This window comes from Solenopsis invicta, chromosome 3 (assembly GCF_016802725.1).
Source record: "Solenopsis invicta isolate M01_SB chromosome 3, UNIL_Sinv_3.0, whole genome shotgun sequence".
In the NCBI taxonomy this organism is placed as follows: Eukaryota; Metazoa; Arthropoda; class Insecta; order Hymenoptera; family Formicidae; genus Solenopsis; species Solenopsis invicta.
In genome coordinates this window covers 18,959,305-18,972,226 of record NC_052666.1, presented here as the reverse complement: position 1 = coordinate 18,972,226, position 12,922 = coordinate 18,959,305, and the positions used below count along the sequence as shown (strand labels likewise).

Below are 12,922 nucleotides of genomic sequence, written 5' to 3'. Positions count from 1 at the left end.
TATTATGGCACTTTTTCCATGATTTTAAAGAAAAAATTGAAAATTTCACGTTTTTCCTATAGCAACTAAGCATTGCACTCTTTTTCAAATGTGTGGACGTTATTACTGGGTTTATACTATTATTTCGCTCAACAGCGCTCGTACTCTACAGTAACGTGATCTGTTTTTCATTCAGTCGGTTTGCTTCGATTATAAATAAGTATACAATTAGCATGCTTGGTTAAATTGAAATTTAAGTAAAAAGTAGTAAATCGTTATTGCGAATTTTGTCAGTATTTATTTAAAAAAAATTTCTAAAAATAAATGATTTAGAAAGACAAAAAAATAAATTAGCTCATCTTCATCGCAATCTCCATGCGCATTCGTGTAATTACCAAAATCCGTATATTTATTATGCATCTTTTAATACCGCGCTTATACTCATAAGATTAAATCCGGACCGTCGATGAAACTCAACCGTGCTTGAAACACAACTTACCTGGTTATCTGGTTTTTAATATCTTTTTTTCCCGGGCGAATTTTTTTTTTATGTATCATGTCTTATGGGAAAAGGCATGCGATGCGGGGGAAACAGGCAAAAACAATTTACAGCAGAAGTTTACGTGCGTCGGGAAATTGGAACATGGACCCCGTACGGAAAAGGATTAGCGTTGCAAAATGAAAGTAGCGCGCGCGCAGTTGCAATGGCTTTGCAATATTGACAGTTTGCTCCCGATCTACCCCAAGTTGCACGAAGCACCGCGGCACTCCGGCGCGTCGACGTAACTACGTTTAGGAATTTGACATACATTTCACTATTGTACCAACCTGCGGGCCAGCGCCGTTCAAGGTATTCAAGCTATTCATTCTCATTGCCTGCGTGTACGGCGGCGGTGCCGGCGTGACTCCCGGCACGGCTGTGTGCGGCGCGTGTCGGAGCTGCTCGGCCGCTGACATTCTGCATTCGTTTGTAAGAAAGAAATGCAGCGTTAGTGACGGGAAATCGGACTTTTTCCCCGCGTCGGAATTTAAATCGCGGAAAGAGAAGAGAGCGAGAAACAGGCATGCAGACAATAACTGAATCCGACTCGCGGTGACTTTTGTCGCGGTTTCGTTCCTCTATCAGGGTTCTTCTACTCAACGTTTTCGCCCAATATATTCTCGTACGCTCATCGTATCGTTGGACGATTAATGATTAACAGCTGACATTTGGCACTTAACAAAATTAAGGAAAAAGTTAAATCACACGATAGATTTAATGTTAAAATATTTCGATACTTTTAGTGCAGAAATTCATCGCGCGATGAAAGAAAATAGAAAAATAAACCATCACTTCGAGAAAGTATATCTCCGTCGATCATGTTTATTATTGCAAAGTGTTTCTCTTCTCTCCTGTTTCGAAGAGGAAAGATTTCAGGAAACCTCCACATTAATAGCTCTCGGTCAGCTTCTATTCTACAACTACGTTATCAGCGCGGAGCGCTGGACTGGAATCTCGTAACGAATTCACTCCTCGTTTCGGTCGTCGAACCTCAGAAGGCTCGAGTTCGACTCGAGGAGGGAGTCTTGGGTGCTGAGTCTGAATCGAAACAAAACACGTGAGGTTGTTGCTGTTTGCATCCTTGGCGGAGAAAGGTAAACAGGAGGAAGGGAAGGCACGTATGAGCCCGATGCGGATGACGTAAGCGTAGACTCGATATTTTAAACGCAATAGTGGAGACGCTTCGATCTTTCCTCGAGATCATTTTCTGCCGGGAGAGTATAAAATTTTGAACGGGAGATCGCTGAGCGCAACGAAACAAGAATTTTAAAAGTACCTCGGGAAAACAGAGAGGTACAAATGTAATGTGCAGTCGCAGACGGAATTCACACGGAGCCTTGAATAGAATTTGCGCTCTGTTTTTCTGAGGAATTCTCTCTCCGTCCCTCTTCACGGTTGATTTTTTAATCACCGTGTTTCCGTAATATTTTTAAGGGAGCCGAGCGTTTCTCGGTGCTTGCGTGAGGCGCAACCGCGCTCCGCTCTCATATCTAATTTAGGTGTTCGCGACGAGCGCATTCCCGGCACGTACAACGTGAGATTCTCGCGCGCGGGGATGACAAGCGTTGCGCGACGTATACGTAAACGGTACGTGATGCCGCCTAAGGTATCCGCGGCCGATCAATGACACGAGCCAATTATAATTAGTCCGAGGCATCCACGCGAGCTCGATCCAAAGCTCTTGTCACTATGTTGACACTCTCAGAAATTTTGGAACTTCGATCGAGCGCGAACAAGCGTTATTTCCTTAGATTATGGTGTTACATTACACTACAACTACACCGAAGCTCTCTTCCTCCAGATTATCTCCCGCGTTTAAAGTCGATAATTTTTAGAACAATTTAGGATGGCCTTTTAATAACGGTTACATTTTAATGATAAAGTAGTAAATCATTGTTTTCCTTTCTGGCTTTTTGTCTGAACACAAACGGTAGATAGGCTTACCTGAGATAGGGATTGCCATATGTCGCGGAAAATCGCGGATCGATCGGCGTTGTCTGCGGAGTCGTGCTGCCCCCCAGGTTAGCCGAGCTGAGTCCGATTTTTTTCGATGACAAGATACCGCTTGTGGATATCCTGCTCAAGGATTCTCGCGAAGCGCCCATGCTCTGCGTCGTCGGTGGCATATAATCGCGAGTGTAGTCGACGTATGGCACGTAACCATTGTTGTTACTACCATCCTACAGAAACGAATATCATGCTCATTTTTTATGTTGAACAGATAAGACATAAATAACGACGGGCATCTCTGTGTAAAAGAGTCTTTTTACAAAAAAAAAAAAAAAAGTATTCTCAGATAAATCGATCTTTTTCTCGGCTTTTGTTAAAGTGGTATCTCGTTAAAGTATCGAGCAAACGTGTTCCGGGATCCACTTACGTTATTCTTCGGCGGGAAGGAAGGTTCGGTATAATCGGCGCTGTAACGATAACCGGATAATGGATTCGGAACTGGTCCAGCAAGCGCCAAGGCGTTTACTCCTCTAGTGCTTCCTTCGCCTTCACTGTCAAGGGCTGTGACACTTTCCGCGTTGCTGACACTAGATCCCGCTCGGATGTCCGCTTTGACATCCGAGAGGTTGCTGCTCCTGTCGCTTTCCCTGTATCGATCGGCGTTAGAATCGGTTTCCTCTGTATGAATTGGAAAAAAAAAATATTGATGAATACGCAAATGTCTCAAAAAGTTCAAGAATTGCTTTTGGTTATAACATTTGTTACTTTAAAACAAATTTTGTCTCTTGCAATATTCTGCGCTAAAAGAATATGAAATGGTTTTGGGACAACTATTTTAACAACTTGGAAATTTAAGTACCTTGTCACTAGTTTTACAAAGTAATAAGTATCAAAGTAGTAAAAAATATTTAAAAAATATAGTTACCACAACGATTTGTTTGCACTAGGAATTGATAATCAAATAGCGACTCAACTACATTTATATAGCTATATAAATTTCACACACATAAGTTATGACAATTACATTTTTGTAATTAAGATTGTTTTTTTGAATGAAGCATAATATCATAATTAATTATTTATTACAACATGTTTTGGCATCAATAATATATTTTTCGTTGAAACTATTTTGTGTAAGTATATTCTGAGAAAAAGTCATTAACTTTTCAACTCGCTTGAATTTTTTCAGTTCAACTTCAAGTATTTGACCTAAATACATAAAATACTTGAACTTCAGTTTAAGCATTTATATGCATATTTAACTTATTTACTAATATATTTAATTTAAATACGCAAATTGTTTGAACTGAAGAAATTTAATTAAGTATTACTATTTTTTGTAGTTATCTAGCGAATAGTTATATTTTCTTAGTTCATATATCATTTATTTATTGTTCTTATCTCACTTTATAATCTATAGTTGAGGCGCTATTTATTTGCAAATTTCTAATTGCTCATACGACTTTTTTCTCTGTATGTGTGTGTGTATAAATATATCCATATAAGCGTTGTAATTACTTACGCATATCAGTCTCTTGAGTCTGCGTTGTTCGCGGCCGTGGCTGCTTTATACGATCGCGACATTGCAGAATGAGTATGACTATTATGCCAATCAGGATCACGCAGACAACCAGTCCGGCGATGATCAAGATCAGTTGCCAATCGACTGGAATCAACGCTAATCGTCATGCCTAGTTAAAATCTCGTTTGCCAGATGAAGAGTGAGGCGCGCTAGTTATTAATATACGCATCACCGCTTGAAAAGTGGTACGAGTCAACAACATCGAATTCACCAGACGGCTCTTCTCGAATAACAGCAATGTGTGTGCTCGCGATACTCTCGCAGATCATTTTAGCAGCGTTTTTAGATTATTTTCATTATTTCCGCTATAATAAATTTAAGTTTTTTTTTTCAACTTGTTTTTCAACTCGTATCACTTTTTGCGGAAACATTTCCCTGTAATCTCCAAGTTTCTTTCCTTTTAAAATCAAGTTACGTAACGTAACAGAAATTACATAGTGACTCGAACAGCTTATAACATTTGATATATATATTAACAGCGAGTCATTTATCGAAGGTAATTATTTGATCTAAGGGTGGCGGTTCAAGTAGTTTGCGAATCATTAACTGGAGAGCTGGCCGCACAAATGAGCTGATCTAGAATCTCTCTGATCTTTCAGAAGCACGGATGGTAAAGCTTTCCGCCGCGGACGTATTACTCTTACAAATTGTGATTTTCCGTAACATCGTAAACGCGCAAAAGCCTCTCGGATACAAAAGGATTCAAATTATCGTGTTGTTAAAACGGTATCTCGCGTCTGCTCGAAAAACATACGAGGTAGTTATATCGTGACAAACAACGTCAATTGCCAGGAGGTGGAAATAGAAATTTCCTTCCCAAAGTAAACAGTAGTTAAAAATGTTTGAAATATTTCGATAAATAGTGACGTATTTGCAGCCAGACATTTAAATATCTCATTTACGTGGCTTTTAAATGTACGCGAAATATCTTCGTATTTCGCCGCTTTTATCTCGGCGAGAATACGTGCGGTTAAAGAGACTCTGGCAATATTTCAACTCCCTAATCGCTCTTAAACTACTTTACATACTTTCGATCTGCTCGGCCGAAGTGAACCGATTTATAAAAAGCTGTCTATGTCCATTAAACCTACATCTGTTTCCGCGAATTTTGTACATGTGTATATGAATAGGAGCAGTAGAAATTTAAGTAGTGATTATTTTAATGTTAACGCTTCGTGTGCATATAGCTCCACTATACATATTATCAGAATAAATTCCTACGGTAAACTTTGAAGTCGAGTCTCTCGTAACAAAAATATCGGAATCGTTAAAATAAAAGATATCCCGTTCTCTTACGCGAGAAAAGACTTTTGTGAGAGGCCTTTATGCGTTTTGAAAATACGAACGATCGCTATATAAAATAGTCATATGCGTTCTTCTATGTATAGAAGACACAATGTAGGGACATAATTCTCGTCGTGCTACAATTAGCCCGTATTGTTTGCTTCGCGAGCAAATACGACTTCTCATAATCGTTATATCATGATCGTAAAATTAGAACTTTCTCGTTCCTAACGATATCGCCCTTAGAACATCCTTCTTTCATTTTAATGACTGCTCCCGGCGAGACAATACGAGCGTGAATTACATTTGTCCTCTTTGGATATACGTCTGAAATTACATGGTAACGAACGGCGCTGGTCTTTAATTACAAAAGCTCTTTCAACGAAATGTTTCGATCAATGCTATTATTTCTTGTCCCAGAAATACACACCCATTATTATTACAACGATTATTAGAGAAGACGTGAATTTCGTTCGAATTTGATGCAAGTCTGATATATTTAGACACGATCGCGATATGAATATAGAATAAAGACGATATTAATCAAGGCTATTCGATTTGACCTTTTGTTACAATCTTTCCTTTTACTCGAGTTTCAATAATATTAGCGCGAGTTAATACAGTAAAAAATATCTAATTTGTAATTTTCATATTGCAAGCTGTATATTCATAAGCTGTTGAAAAAGTTGCTAAAAGAGTCAGAAGGAGAAGAGAAGCAGAATAAATTTTTACACATTAATAAATGTGAATAATAATTAATGGTTTTTAGCTTTATGTCTTTGTTCTTTGAGTCTTTGACGAATTCACGGTAAAGGGAAAATAACGCGCAACATTGCGTCCGCATAAAGGCGCAATTTTACGCGTACCCGTTGACGGAGTATTAATATCCTTTCGGGATTTTAGCAAAACACCGTCGCATGAAATTAGCCGCGATGACGTGTCGAATTTCGCTAATTACCGGCCGGTACATTTAACGCGATATTATTCAGCGCGAATGTATTAACTAAAAATAAAATTACTCTCAGTATAGTTACTTACAAGAAAAACAGCGATAAATTTAAATAATTTTTCAATTATAAATAAAGGGGACTTTGTCAAATAAAATTGTGAACATACAAACGGAAGCAAAATTTAATTCTTTAGCTAGTTTTTATTTATAATTGAAAGATTTTTTATAATCAATGTTTTTTTTCTGAAATTTAAAGATTAAAAATTTTTTTGAATTTAAAATTAGTTAAAAAATTAAAAAGTGTTCTTCTCACAATTCTATTTGGCAAAATTCTTTTAATTTATAATTGGAAAAATATTTATATTCATTGATGAATGTAAATAATTTTTAAATTACAAATTTGAGATTTTGCCGAATAGAATTATGAAGATGATAAAGAGAAGTAAAATTTAATCTTTTTGAGCTCAATTTTTTGAATTACAAAATTAAAGTTTTTTTTTTTAAATTTTAAGTGAAATCAAATTTAAATTTGAATTAAAATATTATTTATTTGGGTAATGAAAGGTTTTAATCTACGAAATACGATTATTAATTGTGACTCACTTGACATTGAGATTTCTAGATCATACGGGATTAATTTAATAAATATTTAATTAACATAGAAATATTGGATTAAAGTACCGTATACGATTATAAAGAAAAATGTAAAATACATAGCAAAATTATTGAAATTGAATCTTCAAGGGAAGATTTACTTTGCGATTCATGGGAAATGTTGCTTCTCTCGTTAAACGAACCTATTATCCAACAATATGTACATTCGAATTTGCAAGATGTTCGGAAGCTTATCTAGAGATGAGGCGCGATCAGGCGAGAGTAAGAGAGTAATCTACGTCAGATATCAAACACTTACTGTGTGCTGTCAGTTTGATGATGACGGAATCCGTGCCGAAGCTGTTCGTAACCGTGCAGTTGTAATCCCCGAAGTACGTCGATATGGGATCCAGTAGGGTGACAGTGCTGACTACCCTCTCGGCCGCGTATTCCTCTTGCACGTAGAACGGCGTATTGTTCGACGTGAAATTGAGCTCGCGACCGGCGAAGCTCCACACCACCGATTCCGCTTTTGGCACGGATATCGCGGTGCACTTAACCTGGGAAGAGCAAATCGGGGGAAAAACGTGATGGAATAAAAAAATTGCGGTTAAGCGCGAGAGTTCCTCCCTGCCTCCGCGGATCGCCGAATTCTCCCCCCGGTTTTTCACCCTCGTCAACCGGGGGTGACCCGCGCTTGAAACTCTTCTAAAAGTGTTTCAAGCATTGTCAGAGAGAAAAATGTGGGAATAGCGTCGCGAGCGATCATCGTGAGCTCCTGTGTCAGCGGGAGGATACGTATATGGGATGTTGGTGAAACGCTTCGACGAGTTTCGGATACCAGTTCATCTGAATCGAAACACGAGACGAAAATTCCTATCGACATACGTCCGCGAACGCCCACACCTTTTTCAACGAAGTTTGAAATCGATATAAATTTAATGAGATGAATCTTATATAAATGTTATTCTTTTATTACATTAATTATTACGCTTATTACTGCAGGTATTTCTTAATTGAGACATTTATTATATTAATCGCTACAGATGTGCGAATCAGAGTTTTTTTTGACGTCAAATCAAAGCGAATCGAATTTCATTTCTTTGTTTAAATTCGAATCGAATCGTATTAACAAAATTTCACCCGAATCGTGGAAACATTTGAACTTTTACTTAATTATTAGGTTGAATATTAATTATAGATAAGATTTCTATATAATAAGAAAAATAATATTTGTTGTGTGATATATATATATATATATATATATATAAAATTGTTTGAAATGTGATTTTACAAGATTTTTGTCAGTATATGTGATTATCAACAGTTCAGATTTGACTAGAGAAATTCAAATAGAAATTACATATATTAAAAATCTTGTGCAATCACATTTAAAATTGTCATGTAGTTAATATCATTTTCCTCACTTGATTCAATTAAATTCAATTCGTATTTGAATAGTTTGCACATTTGTAATACCAGTAAATGTACAAAAATTGCAATTATTTCTGGATGTACTTAATGTAATGGACTTCTCGTTTGGACACGAAGACGTTTATCGAGGTCATTTCGAGAATATCAGCGATCCCTGTATTGACCGCTTTACCGCTAGATTCTCAAGCGTATTTTCATATCGCGGATGAAGCTAAATTATCCAGAGTAAATTATACTGAGTGCTTCCTGATAACTGCCGTTCCCGGCTCAAAAGATCTTTCCGGAAGCGGGGTGTTTCCGTGCAATAATAATTCATGATACAACACGCGTGTGCAGGGGGGTCGCCGGTGCGACGGCACTCAGGAAAATTACGCGCGAGTCACGCGTTTTTCTTTTTTCTCGCGACGACGGTCGCGTCGTCGCGTTGTATGTACCAGTATGTACGTGATACCCGAAGATCGATTGCGAGTCAAAGAACGTCATCCAAGAGGAATATGTGTATACGCACCTTGACCACTCCTTCATCGGGCACGTATTGGATCCTTTGCGACACTATGCGCGGCGAAGCGCGAATGTAGATGTTGGCATGGCCGGTTAATTCCGGAAAGCCGGGCACACGGGCCTTGCAGTAGTAACGGCCGGCGGTGTCGGGGCTCACAAAGACGCTTATGTTCGGACTGGTAGCGACCGTTCGCTCCGAATCCTCGTGGTACCACAGAATCTCCGGCGTCGGGTTCCCGTCTACGTCGCACTGCAGGATCTCCGTTGCACCGTAATGCGTTTCTACGGAGACCGGCGGGTGCCGAAACTGCGGACCGTCTGAGGAAATTCAATTTTAACCCCCGGGTCAGCTCGTGCGAAAATGAACACGCCAAAGAGAGAAGGGAGGGAGAGGGGAAAAATGCTACTTCTCACTGTCATACCGCCGCCGCCGCCGCCACGACTTTTCTCTATTCTGGCGCGGCTTATTTCGAGAGCGCCTTTTCGCGCGGTGCGGCGCGGCGCGGCGCGGCGGCGTGGCGCTCTATATTTTATATCGTTACCGCGATTGCTCCTTTAACGTGTCTGTAAGGTACCGGCTTTACGGTAAAACGAAATTCTCTCTCAGCGCGGTTTCGAGCGGCGCGCGTGCGGAACGCGCAGCGTTCCATTTTATACCTTTACGCGATTGTATTTTTAGACCGCTGCGTTGAAACTACGGGTATCATTTTTTCCCCCCTTCCCTCACACAAAATGAACGTCAGAATTCTCGCGCGATCGCGAAATTTAAACGTCGAAACGAAAAATATATGCTGAAATTTTACGAGTAGGACGGTTGCTAAAAATTATTGATCTCCGCTGTTATTTATTTCATACGTGAAATGAAATTTTTCGCTTACATCTTATATCCAGGGTTTGACTTTCCTCGCTCTTGCCGACCTCGTTAGAAACCTCGCACTTGACAGTCGCGTCGTGCAGCTCGCGGGTAGCATTGTGAATAATCATCTCCGTGGTGTAGTCCCCGATCACCTTTTTCTTGTTGATAAACCACCTGGAAAAGAAATAAACGTCATTTAAAGAGGACGGTCTAAAATAGCGTCTCTCCTCTTTATCCTCTGTAATAATTCGAGCATTGGTGGGTGTAATAAGCCGACGCTGCTGTCGGATCAAAAACTCACGGATTATCAGGCATTTTTCACAACCCGCGTTTTCTCTCTTTTCATCATTCTACAACTTTCTCGCGTCGCCATCTCCCGCTCCGGATCAATACGACTTTTTAATAACGCGGGGCGTTGTTAAATAATTACTTCTGCGACTCGATGCCATTTTTTTTTTCACCGATATCGCATTGCACAGGTAAAAATTAGTCTGCCATATACATATGTACATATTTTCCAATTGGATTTAATTTCTTTCTAAATGATATATATTTCGATAACCAGATTTCAGTCAGTTGAAAATCACATAAAAATTAAATGTTAATTTGCACTTTTTAGTGATTGCAAATTTAATTTTGTTTTCAATTGCACTTTAGTCGAGAAATTAATCTCTCAACATTTACGCTGTAGAGAGAAATCGATTTTAAAGAAATCAAGGAGCACACTTGTAAATTTGGCTCGGTGACATTTTGTACACGTGCTTTATGACGACGTTTCCTTACCGAAGTACTCTGCCACTTGACTTTTGCCAACCGAGGCGTCCTCACGAAGGATCCGAGCGATTTATCTCGAGCATCGTTTGGCCGCACAATCGAGGAAAAGAGCCTTGGCTTCGTCGTTTCGAATGGTAATAAACGGGAGAGGGTAGACTGCGCTTTTCACAGCGACGAAACGGCCTTCGCGTACAATCAGCGAAAAGGAGAGGGTGGGAGCGAGAGAGGAAGCTGAATCGAACTGGAACGACGACTTACCGAGCTCGTGTGTCTCTAGGCAAGAGAGACCGTAGTGCACCACTACCACCACCACCACCACCACCCGTTCCGTTCGCCACCCTCTATAACCCTCCTTTCGCGCGCCCTTTACCCCTCGCATTGCAATCGATTTTATCGGAGCCGTAGAGCCGTCCGACAGACAATTTACCTCGCAAAGATGCCGGCAAAAGCGCTGTGCAACGTGCATTCGCGAATGCTGTGCCATAACGACTCGATAAACATCCAAGTGTCTGTAGGTCATCTCGTATCTTCCGATAAAGTTCAACTCTTCCGCGTATACGCATCTATAGAGTGTTCGGGAAAGACGCGATCTAACTTTAGGAAGATATTTTACTCGCAGCGAGATTGAAACAAGTTTTATAAATCCAGCAATACCTTCCTATTTCGAGTTGTAACACGTTGTATGCATGTATTTGTCACTAGAGGGGATTGTTTCTCATTTCCTTGCGCGAGCGAAGAATGTGTTTCAAGAAACGAGTTTTTTTTTCTTTTTTTTTTAATCGCGTATACGCGCTCCGATTTTAATATCTATTTTCTAATACGCGACAATTGCTTTCTTCGTAAATGCAATAATTTGTACGGAGAACGGAAAGTTTACGATATTAGGAAGGAGACAGATATTTTCTGCGTATCATTCCGGTCTTTGTAACCCGCGAATTTATCAACGAGATTTTGATCACGGAAATAAGGTAAAATTAATTAGTATCCGAAATTAATTAGCCCTACGTAGTTAAACTTATCTCGGCTCTGAGAGAGACTTCCCGCATTTCCTTAGTGCCGTACAATCCTTTCTCCACGGTAATGAGATGACTCAAAAACTGATACGATAGCAAATTTTGTTACTTTTGTTATTTCGTTATTTAACGCCGTCGCGCCGTGCAAAAGCATCGAGAATCACGTCGGTCTCTCGTCGCTTTCTCGCTTGCATTCGGATCTTTTTTACGCGGAGGCGACGGCGACCGTTGTAAAGCTATAAAAAGCTGCGGAAGCTATAAAAGCTGTTAAAGCGACTGGTAACTAACGTTCGTTATCGTCAATACAATGTGGTCCTCCGGCTGCTCTTTATTCCGTTTCTCCGTCTATCCTGCTATCCGTGAAGTCCCATAAGCGGATCAAGTTTCTTTTTTTCCACGGAGCTTTAACACACACATCACCTACACCTGGAGAAAGTCTATCGCGGCTCCGAAAAAAAAGAAGGTGGGGAAAAAAAGGGAAACGATTTTGAGCTTTTATATCCGTGTAAAAGCTTTCCGTTCAGTTTATGTTCGGGAAAAGAGCCGCAATTTAAATCTCAATCCTCACACAAAAAATTACAGTAAATCGAGATCCTTTTGTTCCTACCTTTGATTATATGTAAAGTCAATTTACAAAACTCGCGCAGTGCGAAATATACGATGGTGTGAAAAAACTTTCGGGAGCCAGATGGAGCTGTAGCGTCAATACTTCGCGCTAAACGTTCGAAACCAAAAAAAAAAAAAAAGAAGTGACTTGGTTTTGCAAATTGTGGCAATATTTTTTTTTTTTTCAAATATGCAATCTGCGCTTTCTCGGGGGATATTTTCGACGAGCCGATTTAATTCGAGCGGCCATCCGATAATCTCGTAAATTAATACAGCGCGTCATCCGGGGCGAGCGAGCGGTCCTTTTTTTCCCCGGCGGGATGTTGCGTAACGAATAATTTAAAAGCAATCAAAGCCGGCCCGCTAGGCGAAACCCGCAAACGCACCCCACGTTAACACGTGCGCGCGCAACACCGTCCTGAATTTGACATTGTCCTCTTTGTGGAGACGGATATCGATCATCCGCCTTCTCTTTGTCGTTGGCAGCCCCCGTGTACGAACAACGCGACTCACGTTTTGCTTACGCGCCCTCGCGTGCTCGTCGCGTTGCGCCGCGTCGCCGCCGCCGCCGCGCCGACGGCGTCGCTCACCTGTAGCGACACGACCTCGTGAGAAACTATCGATATTTCGGAAACTTTAAGTAGCTTAAAGCTCAGAGAGAACCGATCGCTTTAAGGAAGCCGATACGAGTCGGAAATAGGCGGGAATATCGTCTGTGTACGTCGTATTTTATTTGCGCATGCAAAAAACGGAAATTTCAGTTTAGATCGCGACCACTTTTCTGCAAATATTTTCCCAACAAATAGCCGAGAATTTTGGAAAAATAATTCAGACGAGAATTAAAACGAAGCATTTGATA

General features: G+C 40.2%; 1 protein-coding gene and 1 long non-coding RNA gene across 4 annotated transcripts in view; one reads left to right on the top strand and one right to left on the bottom strand.

The window, feature by feature from the left end:
* LOC105194533 overlaps positions 1-12,922 on the top strand; it is a 235,121-nt gene that overhangs the window by 18,258 nt on the left and 203,941 nt on the right. The gene's annotated exons all lie outside the window — the stretch shown is intronic.
* Positions 1-12,922, bottom strand: part of LOC105194534 (irregular chiasm C-roughest protein) — a 130,559-nt gene that overhangs the window by 1,103 nt on the left and 116,534 nt on the right. Inside the window, exons 6-12 of one of the 3 annotated variants that reach the window (XM_011159490.3) lie at positions 9,693-9,844; positions 8,822-9,132; positions 7,199-7,439; positions 3,993-4,148; positions 2,898-3,148; positions 2,465-2,700; positions 808-937 (exon numbers count right to left, since the gene is read on the bottom strand). In XM_011159490.3, the coding sequence (XP_011157792.1) occupies positions 808-937; positions 2,465-2,700; positions 2,898-3,148; positions 3,993-4,148; positions 7,199-7,439; positions 8,822-9,132; positions 9,693-9,844 (1,477 nt within the window). The remainder of the gene's footprint in view (positions 1-807; positions 938-2,464; positions 2,701-2,897; positions 3,149-3,992; positions 4,149-7,198; positions 7,440-8,821; positions 9,133-9,692; positions 9,845-12,922) is intronic. The other 2 variants (XM_026138728.2, XM_026138729.2) reach the window with 2 other exon arrangements.